This window comes from Dromiciops gliroides, chromosome 5, assembly GCF_019393635.1.
Source record: "Dromiciops gliroides isolate mDroGli1 chromosome 5, mDroGli1.pri, whole genome shotgun sequence".
Lineage (NCBI taxonomy): Eukaryota > Metazoa > Chordata > Mammalia > Microbiotheria > Microbiotheriidae > Dromiciops > Dromiciops gliroides.
Window position 1 is genome coordinate 38,585,984 of NC_057865.1, and position 20,378 is coordinate 38,606,361.

Sequence of the window (20,378 nt, forward strand, 5' to 3'; positions counted from 1 at the left end):
GAAGGCCTGGAATAGGGAGAGAATTGAGGCAGGGAGACCAACCAGAAGGCTGTTAGAATCATTCAAGGATGAGATAATGATGGCTTGCGCTAGAGTAGTGCCAGTGTTAGAGGAGAGAAGGGACCTATAAGATGCTACAAAGGTAGAAACAAGGGCTGATTAGATGTGGAGGTGAGAGAGGGTGTGGAGTTGAGGATAACACCTGGGCTCCCAGCCTAGGCAACTGAGAGGATGGGGGTGCCCTTGACAGTAACAGGGGAATCAGGAAGAGGGAAGGGTCTGGGAGGAAATTCTCAAAGGGACATGTGACACAAAAACAGTTAAAGCCTCCTGGTTTTAGATGGTCCCTAGAGTCCCTCCCAGCCCTAAAGCTATGATTCACTAAATGTGATTAGTCTCTAAGGTGTCTTCTGGCTCTAAAGTGGATGCTTCTCTGACCCAACCACCTACCTCTTTTTACAATTCCATGCACTGGTAGCAATCTGCCAGTCTCCTTTCTGCCCAGGTGGGAATACTTGGGCAGAGCTCATTTAGGGTGAAGCCAACTGGATTTATAGGCAGAATCTGGCTGCATGTAAATATGCTAGATCAGGATTTTTTAAATGGATATTTTTGAATGGAAACCAAGAGGGAGAAATTTATCAACAGAATGATGAGGTAGAGAGGTGAAGTCCAGGACAATGAATTTCTTGGTGCTAAAAAAAGAAAAGGGAGAAGTTCAGCCCATGAAACCCATGAGCTGGACTAGTTCCTCTGCATCTTATGTTTATATTGGGCAGATAAAGTTAAATAGAGAGGTGAAGTCAGAACAAATCCCAGCTCTGACATTTATTGCTTTGACTCTGAGCAAGTCACCTGAGTCCTGTGGGCCTCAGTTTCCTCACTTGTAAAATGGAGAAGTACTAACCACCTCATAGTGTTGTAAGGGAAATGGTTTAGAAACCACAAAGGGCTACATCAGTGTGAGTATTTATTGTCACTAGCATCCTGCCTTTGAGAGACCCTTAATGCTAAACATTCATTACACAGGGCCCAGGTGGAAATGTTGGCCCCAAAGGAGGAGATGGACCTGAAGGATTAAGAGGAATGGAGGTACATTTGAATACTTTGGATACATTCCTGAATCAAGTAATAAATGCTTGCTGATTAATGATATGAATGGTATTTCTGCATGTGTTGGTTTGAAGAAAAAATGAAAAGTGTTCATTCATTCTTCTGATATTCCCCCAGAAACCTGCTTTCCCTATAATAGAAAATGTTCTAGATTTGGTTCAAATCCTGGCCTTACCGCTTACTGGCTGTGGGACCCTGGAGAAGCTATCCAGTGTCTCTGCACCTCATTTCCCCTCCACTGTAAAATGAGTGAATTGAGTTAGATCCATGATCCTACCATTGGTATAGAAAATGAGGGTGTATAGGAGATGAGACTGATTTTTCCTCAGTCTACCATTATATTTTCCTCTGCTGCATTTTAGGTTTCTTGATGAATGAATGAACGAAAAAGCACTTATCCATCACCCACTGTGTGCCAGGCCCTGTGTCAAGGTCTGGGGGGGGGGTACAATTACAAGCATACAGTATAGTACCTGCCTTCAAGGAGCTAACATTCTAACAATGGAAGATAACACATAAAGGGAAAGTGGTGGCCAGGGCAAGGATGGCAAAGGGAAGGGGCATTAGAATGATGGGGAAATCGATTTACAGTTCATTTCCAGGAATGATAGTATTGGTGAGCCCACGTGGAACCTTCATGTAGAAAAGGAGGCCCAACTTGATGGTTAGTCAATCATCAAATTTGACCAACCAGTTGGTTTCTCCTTGACCAGTATTCAGGCCCTGGTTTCTACAAGATAAGTCTCAAAATTAATTCAACTGAGAATTTAAGCATTTGGAGGTTGTTCATACAACGTAATCCTATCCTACGTAGGGAATGCCAGAATCTCCTTGGGGAAAAAACGTTGATATGGAAACCACAGAGAAAAAATGTTGTCATAATAATATAAAGGCCTCGCTTCTGTTTGGTCTATCCCTAGGTTTTGGTTACTACACTATTACCTAAGAATACCTTTAGGTCTCTTCTATTCTCAAACAAACAAAAACCCCATCCCCCTTGACCCTGTCATTCCCTCAAGATATTGATACCATCCTATCCCTTACAACTAAGCTGATAGAAAAAGACTTGGACACTCCCTCCCTCCTCTTCCTCACCCCTCATTCCTTGTGTCCTTTCATACTGATTTCTGACCCTCCATTCTATTAAACATGCTCTCTTAAAGATCAGTCGCCAGATCTAATGATTCTTTCCTAAGCGCCATCTTCCTTGGCCTCTCTGTAGTATTTGATACTGCTGACCACCCTCCCCTCCTCAATTCTCTCTCCTTCATTGACAAAATTTTCCTATCAGTTAGAATTGTAGAAAAGTAGGGTGCTTTGGAAGACAGTGGGATTCTCCCCAGTGGGGGTCTTCAATGCAGAGCCTACATGACCATTCATATGTTGTAGAGGTGATTATTGTTCATGTGTAGGTTGGGTTCATGCATGGCCTTTGAGACTCCGATTCTGTAACTCCACGATACCCCTCTCTCCTTATTCCCCAAACTGATAGTTATTTCTCTGTATCCTTCACTGGTTCCTCACCTTCCTCTTACCCCTCAGTGTGGCTGCCCCATGTTGCCTCTGTCCTTCTTTTCTTCCTCTATATTCTCTTCCTGAACAGTCTCACCTTCTTTCTTGGGTTTAATTATCACATCGAATTACACTGTCCTAATCTCCTCCCTAAATTTCATTCTTGCATCTTCGATTGCCTGATAGTCATCTCCTCCTGTATGTTTCACCAGGGCCTCAAACCAGGCATTTTCTGATTTCTTTGAATTTCACTGCACAAATGCTTATCAGATGAATGGATGAGATGCTTAATTGGACACTCTGGACAGTTGTTTTCCAATCTCAGGACAATAAAAAAGGGTTTCTGGGTGAAATTTTATGGTAGGCTTGGGGTGTGCTTTCTGGAGAATCAGGTAAGAAAATAAACTTTCACCTCCGTCCATCACACTTTACTCGCTAAGAAGAGATATTCTTTGTCTTTTTTGTGTCAAATGTCATAACCAGGGACAAAGTGGAAACAGTGGACAGAAGGGAGAAAAAGGAAGTCCTGGAAATAAAGGGCCTCAGGTAGGCAAGATGTCCTTACCTTATGTTGATGATGTGCCAAGAACTGACTTTCCGCTTATTTCATGTCATTCATCTTTGTGTAGTAAGGGCTCTCTCAGAGCCAGGCTGGCCACATCTCCCTCTCAGAGTGCCAGGGGAGCTCCTGGGGAGGGTTAGAATGCCTTTCTATAAGGCCATCAGCATTCAGGTATTTCTTCCCTCCCCATGCATCCCTAGGGCTTGCCACCAGTGATTAACATTCCAATTCTGTTAAACCAATTCCAATGGTTACTTTTGGTAAAGGAATATTAACTTCACAAATATAACAACCGCAGAAGTGCATATACATCTCCATAGCACCTCGGGGACATATTCCCCTCTATACCAATTCAGTTCCTAGGGAAAGTAGACTCAGACTTAAGACAGTTTCTACATAGTTTTGGTCCCACCAAGTTTGTGTGCAGTTGCAATATCACTGCTGGGTGAATCTGGGTCTTGGCTCCCAGTTCAGCTCCTGAGGCTCATTTCTCACCTTGGAGACTTGAGGCTGGCCTGGTTGGCTAGCCAGTCAAACACAATAGAGACTCTCCTCTCAGACCTCCTGGTGACCTTTCAAAACTGACTAGACTGTAGCCAAATCTCTTTCATCTATAAGCAGAACACAGAGAGAAGCAAGAGCAGGGCCATGTGCCATTGGTTTCATGCCCACTCTGGGTGAGGGGGCACCTGGGGCACTGCCTCTCTCAGAGGTCAGAAATCCAGCAATTTTCCCTCATCGGGTCTTTTCATTAGGTGGCACTAGTTCTTTTTAAGGGATGCTTGTAAGTGTCTTCTCGGCACAGAAACATAATGAAGGGAAGAATTTCCAGTGGGTTTTCTAAAGCTTTATTTTTCCCAAATGTTTCTCTCTTGCCTGCCATTTCAGGGGCCTTTTGGGTCGGCAGGGGCTAAAGGGAGTCCTGGAAAACCTGGAACCTTGGGAAGGAAGGTAGGTCTTATGTCTCTTATATTTTGAATGTGGTGTGGTGGCCTACACTGAACATAGGAAGACCTGGATTTGAATCCTGATGCTGACCTTTACTAGCTGTGTGACCCCAAGTCACCTTCTCTCAGCCTCAGCTTACAGAATTATTATAAGAATCAATTTATAGGTGAGGAAACTGAGGTTTAGAGAGTGACTTTCTTAGATGGCCAGACTGGCTAGGAGCAGAGTTAAGACCAGACCCCCAGGTCTCCTCTCACCACAAGGCCATGCCTCTTCTAAAGTGAAGGCATCTGTTCCAAGAAGCCTCTCCTGGGACTATTAAATTTTCTTTTTCCTCATGGTTTTTTTAAACAGTCAGAACAGCAAAATTTATGTATTAAAAGGGACCAATACACATGCCCCATGGGGTGTTAGAGAAGAAAAGCTTTTGGTCCATTTGGTGTCGATCCCTTTGGCAAGGCCTCCCAACGCTGCCCAGAGAGCCCTTTGCCCTGCACCGAGAGAGCCCATGGGGGCTCATCCTCAGGGTCTCTGGTGAACCCTCATCTGAAAGCTGGCTCACCTTTTATCAGACTCACTCTTCTCATTCGATTCCATAGGGGGAACCTGGAGTTCTGGGAGATAAAGGAATGGTGGGGCCAACCGGATCACGTGGAATGCAGGTTTGAGTTTGGAGGGGGCACTTGTTTGTCAAAAATCCTCCACTCCATGACGGGAAGAAGGGGCATACTCGAGACAGTCTGTGCCTCTTGGGGACGCTGAGTTCCCCGAGGACCAGATGGATTTGGGCCATGGCTGTCAAACTGTTCTCTTAGGGTGTGGATTCTTAACCTCGGGTCTGTGAACGTAATTTTAAAAAATGCTTTGAAAACTATATTTTACCCTCATTGGTTTTCTCTGTGATCCTATGTATCTTTTTCACTATATTGATGCTCCTGAGGAAGGGTCCATAGGCTTGGCTAGACTGGCAAAGAGGTTCAGGACACAAAAAAGGTTCAGAATTCTTCCTTAGGGCTTCTACAAGTCATATCTTACCTTCCTAAGTGACCTGCCTTTCAGAGGAAAATAAAGGATTGCTTTTTTCTTCCCACATCCAACAAGATCATGGGGAGAAGGACAGGACTGGGGAAGGAGAGATGAATCTTTCTAATAATTAGCTGTCTCCAAGGAGGATGGGTTACCTGCAGTAGTGGGTTTGCCCTCCTCGGAGGCATTCAAACAGAGGCTGGATGACCCTTGTTCGGTATGTTCAGTGGCATGTATTTTTTCATGTATGGGTTGGGCTCCGTGGCTGCTGAGGGCTCTACCCGTTCTCTAAATCTGTGATCAGCTCTGGCATATGGGACAAAACTACAAGGAGAGATCATGAATTGGGTTGTAGGGTGAAAGTTGGAAATGCACTGGGACTCTAAATGTTTGCCTGGGAGTCCTAGGCTCTTCTCTCCCCTGCACTTGGAGTAGCTTTTGTTATGAAAAAAAAAAAAACAAAAAATGAGGCTAGACCAGAGGGTGAGCAATGTCCCTGGATACGTCCTTTCCTTTGGTATCGCTGGGTCATAGCAAGGAAAACAAACAAAAGTAGAGCTTCCTGGAACAGATCTGTCATGTCCAGGGAGGCAGCTCTGCCATCCAGATGTCCTTGGTGATGATCCCCATCATCACTCCCTCCATCCCTTTCCTTTCCGGGGTGGTGCTGAGTTGCCTACGTGGGTCCTGGGATGACTTTTCCAAAGAAACTTTTCTGATACCGTGTTAACTTGGCTTAAGATCTCTCCTACCAGGGTCTCCTTCTCCAGGGCAGGTGTATCTGCATGTGGGACATAAGAAGCCATTAATGCGGTAAATCTGAGATTCACTCTTGTGTTCACAGGGAGACTTGGGCATTCCAGGTTATGGCCGCCAGGGAAGGAAAGGAGTGAAGGTAATTACTAAAAGGTTTACAGCTTTTCTCACTTGCTTAATCAAATGCCCCGAGAGTACAAATGCACAGAGTCCTGATGTGCCTACACTTGTTTATTCATCTTTTATCTTGCAAATTACAGGGCCCAAGAGGACACCCAGGAGACGCAGGGAACCAGGTACAGAGAGCTTCACTTGAATGGCAATTACTGTAATAGGAAACATCTATTTGAGTGTGCAGCTAAGCTTGAGGGCAGAGGGGAAGACAAATAATCAGAGGTACTTTCTCTAGGGTGCTGAAGGGAGCCCTGGGTCTTCACGGGAGGCGAGCATTATTTTCTGGGCAGGGGAGGGTTTTCGTAAATTTACATTTTCTTTTGTCACCCACCTTTCCAGCCTCATTTCATATTATTACCCTTCATACATTCAACTGATAAAATTGACCCACTAGCCACTTCCCTCAGGTGCATTTCCTTCTTACCTACTTTTCCCAGAATCCTTCAGAGGATAGCCCAGCGGGCACCTTCTACACAAGCCCTTTCCTGGTTTCCCCTAGCTATGAATGCTCTCTCCATATTGAAATGATGATGTTTGGGCATCTAGGTGGTGCAGTGGATAGAGCACTGGCCCTGGATTCAGGAGGACCTGAGTTCAAATTTAACCTCAGACATTTGACATTTACTAGCGTGTGACCCTGGGCAAGTCACTTAACCCTCACTGCCCTGCAAAAAACAAAAAAGAAACAAACAAAAAGAAATGATGATGCATTATATTGTGTTTACTTGTCTCCAGACATGGTATGGCACCTTGGATAGAGCACTGGGCTTGAAATTAGGAAGAGTTATCTTACTGAGTTCAAATCTGACCTCAGACACTTACTATCTGTGTGACCCTAGGCAAGTCACTTTCACCCTGTTTGCCTCAGTTTCCTCATCTGTAAAATGAGCTGGAGAAGGAAATGGCAAAGCACTCCAGTATCTTCCCTCCCCCAACCCAAACGGGGTCACAGAATCAGACACTACTGAACAACAAAACAGTAAGAAATGGTGACAAGTCTTATAGGCAGGATCTGAACTCGGGTCTTCCTAACTCTACTTGCAGTGGATTCCATGCACTATGATATCTAGTTGCAGAAATTATTAATTAGGTCAGATGCATAAACATGCCTACAGGCCTTGTTGGGCAGGATCTGTAATCTACAACCATTAATACAGTTGTATAACTACTGGGTGAGCATCTGGACCCTTGTTTTAACCAGAAAGAATAAAAAAAAAAGTATCATGCACATATATAACACGTGTATTGGCTCTGTACTCCCCTCCTCCCCCAAACACAGGACATGTTCCCCCCCCCCACTCTCAGTAGTATCAATGTGACAGGAGAAACCCTCAGAGCTTCAAGTATCCCATTGGTGGATCCCCTTTACTAACACAGACTTCCCAGACCATGGGTTTGTGAAGCTCCTACCCCATGTCAGGCACTGTGCTAGGTTCTGGGGGGTACAAAGACAAGGACAAAGCAGCCCTCCCCTTTACGTGGTTCTGTTCTACTAGAGGGGAATCATGGAAACCAGGGTGAACTTGGGCTGACTTTGGGAGATGGTGGAGGATGGAAGGGCCTGGCATGCTGTGGTCCATGGGGTCATGAAGAGTCAGGCTCAACTGAACAACAAAATGAATGTTAACATCAACAAACAAGAATACAAATATTTCAGGATAAATAGAATTGTAATGATAGCTAGTAGTTATGTAATGCCTCAAGACCCGCAAAGTGCTTTGTAAATATTATCTCATTTTCTCCTCACAACCACTTTGGGAGGTAAGAACTATTATGATCCTCCTTTTGAAGATGAGGAAACTGAGTGGAGAGGGGTAAAGTGATTAGCATAGGGTGACACAATCAGTAAATGTCAGAAGTCTTCCATGTGCCATAGAGCAAGTGTTTTCAGCCTGAAAAGAATCAAATGCTGAAGAATCTCATTGAGGAGGCTATTAATTACTCAAAATTGATAACTTAAAGAAGTTTAGGTGATAAGGGAAATGATTGGCCATCTGGGGAACCCTGGGGATTATCACTTCCAATAAACCACATATCAGAGGGAGAACTTTAACCAACCAGAAAAGTTACACCCATGCCAATGCAGGAAATAGTTTACCATAATCATAATATTTACATCCTTGTCATCTCATTTGATTATCGAACTGTTGTTGTTCTTGTAAAGATTAATAAAACAAGAGCTTGAGTAATGACCGAGTATCTCAATCAACCAGCATTTACTAAATGACTGCTTTGTACCAGGCACTTTGCAAACCTTAAAACTTCACACAAATACCAAGTATTATTATTTAAGATACTGCCTGTTTTCCTAAGTTTTAATATGGACAGTTTTAAAACTTCAATTTTACTCTAATTCACTAGGGTGATGTTGGTGACCCAGGAATTCCAGGGGAACCTGGACCTAAAGGATTCAGAGGACTCACAGTAAGTAGGCAAACTTCTCATGGGCAATAGGTTGTTGTTAATTTTTTTTAATAAAATAATTCTGGCTGTTACATTTAAGAAATAAGTTGGGGGCAGCTAGGTGGCACAGTGGATAGAGCACCGGCCCTGAAGTCAGGAGGATCTGAGTTCAAATCCAGCCTCAGACACTTAACAATTACTGGCTGTGTGACCCTGGGCAAGTCACTTAACCCCCAATTGCCTCACCAAAAAAAAAAAAAAAAAGAAAGAAAGAAATTAGTTGGATTGTTCATGATTCTTTAGGGCATCTAAACTGCCATGAAGTAGCTGAGTAACCTTGGGCAAGTCATTCAATTGCCCTAGGTCTCAGTTCATCCATTTGTATAGATTTGGTTTGGACTAAATGATTTCTAAGGTCTTTTCTAGCTCTAAAATTCCATGAATCTATGCAGTGTTAAAATGGTAACTCTTTGCGGGGTTTTGTAATAATGCTAATCTCCTCAACCATTTGTTAGTTTATATTAAGGTCCAGAATATAACATGGTTTGCATGTGGTGATTAGAAAGCCTCTCTCCGAAAAGGGAGTCTGAGCTAAGATAACTATGAAGACAATAAAAGTCAGCCTAAGGTCCTCATCCTAAGGTTATTAGTCTCTTTCCAAGACTTATTTTAGGCCCATGGTCTCAGACAATAATCTAACATACAGGAAATTCCCTTTAATCTGAATTGCATTCCTGATTGAGATCCTGTGTCTCCCAACCCATTGTGGAGCCTCTGCTAGGGGAAAAAATGTCCATACCGGCTATGTGGAAGTTGAGTTGCTTTTCTGAGCCTCACTTTCAAAATCTCTCTTGATTAACATTCAAATGAAGCTAGAGAGCAGAGCAAAACTTAGGTAGAAAAGCCAAGGTTACTATCCTACTTCTCCCTACCCCAACACTCCTGCCTATATACATATATGTATGTGTGTGTGTGTATATATATATATATATTTGTGTGTGTGTATGTATGTATGTAATGTGTATGTATATCTGCCAGCAACAAAGTTCTTTACTTTTGTACCATATTCTAAATGTTGTTTTCTTACATGTGATCTCTCTGAGGAGAAGGGAAGCTAGCATCTTCCCTCCTCCATCTTTTTTGGAGAGTTTTCTGATGATTCTACTCTCCCTAACCCAAGGTCATCTTGCTGAGGTGAGACATTTATTCATTTTCAAGAAGAATGTTCTTCTAGTAAGAAAAGCACAGAGATAAAAGGCGCATTTTCATTTTTATACATGAATTCAGTCATGGGCATCATTCTTTGAGTGAAATGGTTGGCAGCAGCCAGGTGTTTTCCACTTGACTGGATAAATTTCATTAGTGCCCAAGTCTATCATCCTGAGCTGTGTAAGTAGCTGACCTTTCCAATTCCCTCCTTAGGTTGGTGACTGATGCTTTTCTTCATTTTTTCTTCAGGTTGGAGGATTTTTTCTTAGGTCTATTCATATGATAGTCACATTGTCTTGTTTGCTTTGTCTACTTAAAAAAATGTATGTGGCAAATGTGCAACAAAAACACATTGCTATATGAGCAGCCTGGGAAACCTAAAAAAGGGCCAAGAATGTTTGTTTGATTTTGTTGTTCATAGGAACGGCTATTTGATTTCTGAGAGAGAACTTTATTTGCCCTGGATGAGTTGGGACTTGTGTTTATAAAGTCTTATTGAAACTGAGTTCCAAGCAGACTAATAACATTTTTTTCTGATAACATTTTCATATAAGTCAACAGTTTGACTTAAATAAATGCCTTATAATTAGTCTTTAGTGTTTTCCTTATATACCATCTGTGTCTTTATATTTATATCAAGCCACATGGGTTGATGATATTTGTAACATGTTCTCATCTTTAGTTTGGCCCAGGTCCAAAGGGTGAAATCGGTTTTCCTGGCTCTCCCGGACCTGCAGGACCAAGGGTAAATATTTCCATATCTAGTGAACTATACTCTGCTAACTACTTTTCATTTAAAGTCCCTCAAAAAGCTGGCCAGGTAAATCCCTAGGATGTTACAACACTTGACATTATTGTTTCCTTCCCTCTGAAAAAACCCCAAAGACTAGGCTTTGGGGGCCACTGGGAAAATGCCCACTTATTTTACTTTTTTATCCTGGTCTAAGAGAATAGGAAAGGAAATGAGAAAGAAGGTTCATAATTTTTTGAAATGAGTACTCACTACCTCCAGAAAGCCTTCTTTAATGAATTAAAAAACCAATCAATCAATTTATTTATTTAAATAATTAATTCATTACTTAATTGAGCTGTAAGCATTTCTTTGCTCTTTGTTCCTTAACATTTGGATCCCCTGGCACCTGATCACTCTGGGCTGCCTGCTTTCTGATTGGCAACTATCCTTGACTTTCTTGCCTAAAGTTTATTCCATAATAAAACCAAATTGGGTGTTTATGTCAAACTCACAACATTTTGAAAATAACTCCCTTCTCTAATTTTAACTCTTGCTTTGTGATATGCCCACTCTTCTTAGTTTCCATTCAAATCCAGTTCTTGCTACTCCTCTGTCTTTATGACTTGGAATGTTTAAACTTGCTTCTTGAATATTATTCCTTTAAAGCATTTCCTCATTTAGACAAATGCTGCTAAGCCAAGCAGCAGATTTCCTTTCACTTTGGTGGATCATATTTAGCCCATGTGGTGAGTCAGGTTGGGCAGGCTGGAGAGAGGATGCATTGAACTAAATGATCCAATATGCTGAAATATACTTGCCTGCTGAGGACAAAGCTTTGCAGAAGCAAGGCCTCAGATGTTATTCCCTGATACGGCTTCTGTTGGCTAATAGTCCTTCATTTAGCAACTTAATATGAGAGGGGCAATGTAGTGGAAAGAGCACTAGACAAGTCTTAGTTCTGGTTTCGCCATTTCCAAACTGGGTGACCCCAAGCATCTCTGGGCCTAACCTTCCTCCTTGTTGGGTTCCATGGTCTCTAAGGGCCTTCTGGCTGTGAATCTATGATCCTAGGGCCTCTCTGAGCTTGAATTTCATCACCTATATAATGAGAAAGGGGGCAAGGGGCAGGGTGACTAGATGATTTCTCATGGTCCCTTCCACCTCTAAATCTTTCATCCTAAGAGCATCAACGATGCACAAAGCATTGGGGGCTTATTGAGCAAAATTAAGAATGCCTTATGCCCTTCTGTTGCATAGTTAAAACTTAGGAGTTTGTACAAATGAATCTTGCATGCACACCAGTAACCTGCTCCTTCCTTTTCTAGGGTCCTAAAGGTATGAAGGGACAGCCTATAAGTTCGGTATGTATCTCTTCTCACCCAGCATTTTGTCTCCAACTCATCCAACCAGAATAAGCTGCACCCGTGATATCTCTATATGTTCACTTCCCCTCTTCCTTGTCTTTCAGCAATGTGAGCTTATTCATTTCCTGAGGGACCATAGCCGTAAGTATTCTTGTTTCACAAATGGGACAAAAATATTGATTCTTAGCGTAACGTGGAGGTCAGCAGGGCTCAAAATGTTTCTGGCCTACACATCATATTTGGAGATGGCACAGATGATAGGAGGAAGGGTGAGCTGATCATTTGCTGACAGAATCACCATCCAAAAAGTATTGTGAGGGCTATAACAATGAGCCAAATCTAATCAGATGAAATTTTGCTAGATAGTGTAGTAGATAGAGTACTGGGCCTGGGGTCAGGAAGACCTGAGTTCAAATACAGCCTCAGAGACTTGCTAACTATGTGACTTTGGCCAAGTCACTTAACCTGTTTGCCTCCGTTTTTTCAAATGTAAAATGAGGATGATAATAACACCTACCTTTTAGGGTTGTTATGAGGATCATACGAGATAATATTTGTGAGGTGCTTGGCAAGAGCCTGGCACATAATAGGTGCTATATAAATGGTAGCTATTACCCCCTCTTCCTTTTTCTCGTCCTCCTCATTTTCCTACTACTGTTATGGATGAATGTTGAGTTTTATACATAAGCTATTGGTTTGGGAGGGAGGTGTCTGTTTTGTTTAGTTTTACCTTAAGTACAGGACAAAGAGATGTGGCTAGACAATAGTTTGTGTTAAAAAAAAAAAAGGCAGGGGCAGCTAGGTGGCGCAGTGGATAGAGCACCGGCCCTGGAGTCAGGAGTATCTGAGTTCAAATCCGGCCTCAGACACTTAACACTTACTAGCTGTGTGACCCTGGGCAAGTCACTTAACCCCAATTGCCTTGCTTAAAAAAAAAAAAGAAAAAAAGAAAAAAAAAAGGCATAGGGGATTTAGTTAACTGCAAGCTCTGTATGAATGAACGATCTAGGTTATCTGACAAAGCTAATATGATTTCTATTGGCTATAGTAATAGAAGCTTGGTATCCAGAAAGAGGCAGCAGGACTTGATGGTTTAGAACCCCAACCTCAGAACAGCTGTGGTCAAGTTCCACATGAGACACATAGCGATGGTGGGACTCTGGACGATCAATTTCACCTCTCGGTGTTCTAGGCAACTAAGTGCCCGAAAGGTGTCAACCTGCACTAGCGAAAAGAGGTGCTTTACTAGTGAAACCCCAGGTCCATTTGCCAAGACCGTGGCAGCCACGACAAGTTCGATGATGATTTTTATTGTATTCTACATTGGTCATACCATATCTAGAGCACCATGTGCCACATTTTCCCAAGAACGTTGAGAAAGTAGCATGCATCTAGAAGAGAATGGCCAGGGTGTTGAGGATACACAAACAAAAACCAAACAACTCCCCCACCCCCACAAAAAGAAAACAAAAATCATGTTTAATGAAAATCTTTTGAAGGAACTGGCAATGATTAGCCTAAGGAGGAGAAGACTTGGGATGTAGGATAGAAATTCTCTGCCTTAAAACATTTTGAAGGACACTCATTTAGAAGAGAGATTAGATTTATTCTCTGTGGCCCAGGGGACAATGGACCAAGGGGGCATAAGTTACTACATGGAAGTTTCTGGTTTTTATATAATGAAGAATGGTTACCAATGATCCAATCTCTCAAAATTCTCTATTCATACTGACAAAAAACTGTTAGAAATATTGTTCCAAGTAGGAATTTTCGTCCTGTTTTGAGTTCCCTTTCCATTTAGCCTTTCTTGGAATCTTTCAACTGGTGGCTAGCTGAGTTCTGGGCTGACTGAATCTCACTTCATAAAAAAGACAGGACTTTTTCAGAGCATGACATAGAGGCCTTTAATAAAATACAATGCAGGGGCAGCTAGATGGCGCAGTGGATAAAGCACCAGCCCTGGATTCAGGAGTACCTGAGTTCAAATCCGGCCTCAGACACTTAACACTTACTAGCTGTGTGACCCTGGGCAAGTCACTTAACCCCAATTGCCTTACTAAAAATAAATAAATAAAATAAAATAAAATAAAATGCAAACAGGTAAAGCCACCAGAAATGACTTCTATAAAATGATCTCGTGACATGCCCACAACACAGCACATGTTAGCCAGCATGGTCCTGTGTACTGACGGAAATACATTGGGCACATTAGACATTATCCCTGCCCTCATGAAATTTACAGTATGTTAGTAAGGCTAAGGCACAAAAAGAGATGACCGAAGTATACAATATTACATGATAAATACATTAGAGAAGATGGAAAGCGAAACGTCTTGGGATGGTCTAAGGGGAAAAGTCATTGTTGATTGTAAGAATCAGAAAAAGCTTTTTGAAGAAAGTGGCATTTTAAATGCACTTAAAAGGATGCTTAGCAATTCGGCTCTTTTACTGATAAAGCTAGACTAGTTGGGATGACTCAGGTGAAGTTGGAAGAGGAGATGTAGGAGAAGTGGTGGTATGCATTCCCAAATGATGTGGTATTCTGATTCTTAGTTGCCCACTTATGACAGAATCTGGCAAATGCTAACCTGATTGATATTAGGGTATTCTTTTCGTGGAAAGGCAGCATGGTATAAGGAATAGAGGAAGGAGGTCAGGAAGTCCTGACTCTGAGTGATACTAGACTGTGTGACATGATCACTTCACCTCCCATTGCCTTCAGGAAATTCTTTATGACTAGAAGGTTCACACAAGTTACTAATATGCCTCAGAGGAGGGAGTTTCCACACCAGAAGTTCCTTGAATGGATGAAATCTGAAGTCCAAACAAAGACAAAGAAAGCAGAGAAGGAAGGAAGGAGGAAAGAAACTATGTTCATATTAAACTCTTTGAAGGAAGGGACTTCTTAGTTTGGGTCTTTGTATACCAGTGCTTAGCACAATGGATTGTACATGGTAAGAGCTTAATAAATGCTCATTTAATTTACAGTCAACTCCCGATTAGTGTGAATGAATCCCATGAAATGGTTGCATGTATTCAGATTTGCACTGTTTGAGGTTTTAATTATGTAAAATGTGGCCATTGGTTCCAGTCCAATGGAAATAGGCAGTGCAAATTCAAATAATGTGATCACTCAATAGGATGCATTTTTCTCACTAATTGGGACCTAGTTGTAAGTGAATGTGACACATGGAAAGAAGGCCTGCTGGGGACTGTATAATGTCTATAGTAAAAACTGAGTGTTTCTCGATTCTCAAGAAATTAATAAAATAGACTTGGAAAAATAACCAGGTCAAGTTTTTTGGTAAGCTTTTTCAATTGCATCCCTTGTTTTATCTTTGACTTAAAAAAGCAAATCTAACACTTAAAGGGAAGCACAAGCTGTTTTGGTGGAAATGACCCTGGGGAAGTTTCCTTATTTCTGCAGGATGGAAATAAAACCCAGCCATACAAGGGGAGTTCCTTCGGAATCCCCTGATGTTCTTCAGGAGGATAGAAATGGTCTGGGTGTTCTTCAGCAAAGACAATTAGATGACAGATTTTAGTCTTGCAGCCCAGCATTAGTCTCAAAAGGCCTACATGTGTACTGTGAAATAAAATGAATTGAATTTTAGAGACCTTGGCACTAAATCAGAACCTTAGGGTTGTGCTTAAAAGATGAATGGCCGTTCCTCAGATCTCAGCACAAGATCCTGTGAAAACACTTTCAGCCATAGTTTCTAAGGGGGAAAAAATCAATTTAAATGTCAGTGAGAGGCTGAGCTCATCATTTTCAAATTCATCTTGGGATTTTTTGCATGTAAAAATAGGGTCACATAGAACTTGAAAAAATGTAATAATAAATAGTCAAATTTGGCTTTAATCGTTTTAAAAAATATTTTATTCTAACACATATTAACTCTCTTTTTTCTTTCTTTCTCTTTCATTTTTACAGCCTGTTGGGAAGGTAAGTTTTTATTATTATACATTGTGCATTACCAAATCTTATCATTTCCCCCTCCATCACATCTCTGGATTTCATCCCCCTCTCTCTCTACTCACATGACTAGCACCAGGTGTTCATCCTCTCATCCCTGGACTATTGCAGGGGCCTCCTAATTGGTCTCCCTGCCTCAGGTCTCTGTACACTCTGGCCCATCCCTTGCACAGCTGTTAAAATGATTTTCTTAAAGCCGAGCTCTAACTGTGTTATTCCCCCACCTTGTAAATACCAACGTGCTTTTAGGATCATATATGAACTCTTCTATTTGGCTTTTAAAGCTTTTCACAAGTTCCTGTTCTTTGCAATTCCTTCAGACTGACCTTCTAACTCAAGATTTGTAAAATCATTTAAAGATATTCTCATAGTTTTATTTCAGTACAATTGGCTTCCTTTGTAATCCCGTGTATTTTACTTTATGTGCTGGAAAACTTGATTCTGAAGAGATCCATCAGCTCCACCAGACTTCCAAAGGAGTCTTTGCCCTCCAACCTCCTTCCCCCATCTAGCTTCCCTCACACAAGGCACTCCTGTTTCCCTGCCTCAAGCTACTTTCCCTCATTCCTGGAAGGTACTCCCAGGAATCTGACTCTTACAATCCCTTCTTTTCTTCAGAACTCAGCTCAAGTACCACCTTGTAAATGTGATCCTCACAGTTGTAGTATTCCCCCCGCCAAATTAACCTGCTATATATACACATATATAATCATACACACATATATACATATATGTATGTACATAGCTGTATCTCTATACAGAGATGTCTCCTGTGATAGAATGTAAGCCTCTTCAGAATGGGAACTGTCTCATTTTTTATCACTTGGTTGATGCCAACAGCTGGGTATCCCTTTGGTTTGTGCCCTTACTGCTGTTCCTGTGACTATATCCTATTGCTATTTGCAGATGGTTTTCTTTTTGTTTGGGAAGGAAGTATGACTCTTCAACCATAAGATGGGTTGATGGAGTTGCAGAGTCAGAACCTTACATTTCAGAGTTCTTCTTTAGTCTAACCTGTCACTGACTGAGAATACAGCTGTGATATCCTTAACAAGCTTGAAGAACCACAAGCAAAAGGGAATCACAGAAGGAAATGGCGTAGCTGATATATCACTGACCTTGGAATCAACAAGGCCTGGGTTCAAATCCCACCAAAGTCATTTAGTTATCTGTCTGACCCTGAAAAAAATCACCTGACCTTCCTGAACTGCAGTTTCCTCACCTGTTAAATGAGGATAATTATAACAATGCCTCTCAGCATCAACATGGGATAATATGTATGAAGAGCTTTGCAAATCTCAAAGTTCCAGGTAATATCATCTATCGTTAATACCTCCAGTAGTAGACCATTACACAGGGGGACAGACAGCTCTGATTATTAGTGTGGTTTTCCAGCCAGAGCGTGTATATATAGTTTGTCTACTTTCTTCATCTTTCTCTCTAGGATTTTATCACATTTGGCAGCATCATTCCTTGACCTCCTGGGCTGTTTTGATATCATGCTATAAGATGAACCCTGTCCTCCCTAAAGTCCATTCCAGAGCTTAATGATCTCTGGCTGGTGCACACCAGGCTGACCTGTTTACTGCTGTTTCAGAGAACAGCTGCTGTTGTGGTGGTTGTTGTTCAGTCAACCCCATTTGGGGTTTTCTTGGCAAAGGCACTGGGATGGTTGGCCATTTCCTTCTCCGCCAGTCTAGAGTCTAGAGCAGCTGCTAACCCATTGCTTAATGCTGCCTTAAGGGAATCCTTCAAATGGTGTTGGTTCTCTCTATTTGTCCCTTGGTCTCATGCCTCAGCTTGTCCAGGATAATCATGAGGGCCTCTTGCTGTTCTGTGGACTATATAACTACCCCCACAGGACCAGGCTTGGACTTTCCAAAGAACCTGCTGCCTTGCCACTTGTTTCTCGTGCGTGATGCACAGATGCCCCTAATGAAACAGTTCAACAAGCTGGTCATATCATCTGTGGCAGACCCCGGGTCTCCCAGACCCCTGAGAAATTTAGCTATGTTCCTGCTCTCTTAACTTGGCTCGAAGCCTGACTCTAACATCTGTGCTTCCTGAAGAATGTGTCTGCTTTCTTGATGTGGTTTCCAAGCACCTCACAGTAGCACATTTTCCTCTACTTATTACCAAGTAATGAGAGAAAACAACTTTAATTTTACTTTTGCTATTGTACTCATGAGACTTTCCTTTTGGCATTTTTTTTTGTTTAGCCAAGCCCTCCTTCCTCCAAACCCATTAAGTCAACTTGCACTTTTTAATCTTCCTGCCTTTACCTGTGGGAGCCAAGCAAAACAAGTCTAATCTTTCTTTCATATAATGGCATTCCAGTTATGAAGAGAGTTATCATTCCATTCTCTACTCCAAAGATTGTGTTCTCCAGACTAAACATCAATCGATCAATAAATTAAACATGTATTAAGCATCTACTATGTCCCAGACACTGTGATAAGCTCTGGAGATACAAAAAGAGGCAAAAGATAGTTCCTGCCCTCATAAAGCTAATAGTCTAATGGGGAGACAACATGCAAATAAATATCTACAAAAGAAGCTATATATGGGAAAAACAGTAAATAACCAACAGAGGAAAGGCACTGGCATTGAGGCATTGGGAAAGGTGGGATTTCAGCTGGGTCTTAAAGGAAGTCAGATTAGTATGCAGAGGGGAGGAGGGAGAGCATTCCAGGCATAGAGAACAGTCAGAGAAAATACCCAGTCAAGAGACAGAGTGTCTTGTTCATAGAATAACCAGAAGGACAGTTAATAGCACTAGATGGAAGAGTATGTGGAGAAGAGTAGGCTATAAGAGAGCTGGAAAAGTAGGAGGACTTTGAATACCAAGCATTTGTATTTGATCCTCTAGGCAATGGGGAGCCGCTAGAGTTTGAGTAGAGGGTAGGGATGACATGGTGATAGATTGGATATGGTGGGGGTGGAGTGGGGATGTAAGAGATAGTAATGCCTAGGTTGTAAGCCTGAAAGATGATAGGATGTTGCTGTTCTTTACAGTAATAGGGAAGAGGGAGGAATAGGGAATAGGGAGAGGGGAGGATTTAGGGGGAGAGATAATGAGTTCAGTTCTTTCAACCAATTCTCTTTTGCCAAGAACTCAAGGTGTGTTTCCAGATGATCAATTTCCTTTGTAAAGTGAGACAACCAGAAATGAACACAAAACCAGGACAAAGTACAGTGGACCTAATCCATTTCCTAGGACCAATACTTACCTAGTCTTCGACACTATACCTCTATTAAAGTAGAGTAAGAAAATATTGGCTCTTGACTCACATTAAGCATGCAATCCACTAAAACCCCCAGCTGTTTTTTTCCAGACAAATTGCTATATACTGATGTTTTCCTTACTTTATGTTATTAAGTTGATTTTTTGAATCTCAATGTAAGACTTTTCATTTTTTCCTAATATAGTCCTCTTTTCAGATTTGAGCTTTAGAACTTTAAGAGAATTTTTACTTCATTCCCAGATGAAAACAACACCATTAACAACAGCATCTGCTACTGGTAACAGCAGTATGGGCATAAAACCAAAAGGACACCTAGCCACTGGCATTAATAAATCAATCAATTAATGGTCTACATTGTCAGAATGTTTTTGAGTCCTGACTCCATCATTCAATGTGTTAGGCATCCTTCCAAACGGTGTTGTCTGAAAATTTGATGACCATGCTATCTTTTCCTTTATCCAAGTCATTGATAAAAATGTTAAACAGCATTGGGCCAAACCCGGATCACCAAGAGAGTCTCCTTCCAAGTTGACACTGAGCCATTAATGACTACTCTTAGAGTCCAGGCATTTAACCAGTTTCTGAATCTGCCTAAATATATTATCACCTAGCCATTCCTAATCCTCTTGTCCACATGAATAACATGAGAGAGTTGTCAAACGCTTTGCTCAAATCTGGATGAATTATAACTACAACATCCCACAATCTACCACTCTGGTGAATCGGTTAAAAATGGAAATGAAGGTTAGTCTGGCATGACTTGTCCTTAACAAACTTCTGAATGTTCACTAATTCTTCCTTTAATTCAGTATTTCACACGTTTGCCAAGAGTCAAAGACAAGCTCATTGGGGTATAGCTTATAAGCACCCTGTTTTTACCCTTCTCCAGAATTTTTGTAGCAGACCCACAATCTTCACTGATCATAGATGAACAATCACCACTAGTTCTTTCAGTCCTTGTTCGTCTGCATCTGATGACTTGAACTCATCCAGAATGGCTAGTTTTCCCCTTACTGTTTTCCTCTTTGTCTTGGGTTTTAACTCCCTAATCTAACTTAATCCACCAAAGAATTGAACAGACTTTTTTGGTTATTGTTCGAGGTACTAGGACTTAAAGTGTAGAATTGGAGACAGAGGTAATGTTCCTCTAGCTAGGTTTTTGGTAATCAATGATTTAATTTACATTCTCTGTTTGAACCTATGCAATTTACATAAATATTGTGCTGAGACTTGGGGGGGGCTGTGAGGAAGGACTTACAAATGCCATAGGAAATTGAGGTGGCCCTCCTCAGGCCACCTCTGGAATATTTTGTTCAGTTTTGGGTACCACATTTTAAGAAGGATGATAAGCTGGATA

General features: G+C 41.6%; 1 protein-coding gene across 1 annotated transcript in view; it reads left to right on the forward strand.

The window, feature by feature from the left end:
* COL6A5 (collagen type VI alpha 5 chain) overlaps positions 1-20,378 on the forward strand; it is an 88,262-nt gene that overhangs the window by 35,279 nt on the left and 32,605 nt on the right. The window contains exons 21-31 of the mRNA XM_043968228.1: positions 1,030-1,092; positions 3,109-3,171; positions 4,076-4,138; positions 4,735-4,797; positions 6,006-6,056; positions 6,178-6,213; positions 8,453-8,515; positions 10,386-10,448; positions 11,762-11,797; positions 11,905-11,941; positions 15,735-15,746. Of these exons, the coding sequence (XP_043824163.1) occupies positions 1,030-1,092; positions 3,109-3,171; positions 4,076-4,138; positions 4,735-4,797; positions 6,006-6,056; positions 6,178-6,213; positions 8,453-8,515; positions 10,386-10,448; positions 11,762-11,797; positions 11,905-11,941; positions 15,735-15,746 (550 nt within the window). The remainder of the gene's footprint in view (positions 1-1,029; positions 1,093-3,108; positions 3,172-4,075; positions 4,139-4,734; positions 4,798-6,005; positions 6,057-6,177; positions 6,214-8,452; positions 8,516-10,385; positions 10,449-11,761; positions 11,798-11,904; positions 11,942-15,734; positions 15,747-20,378) is intronic.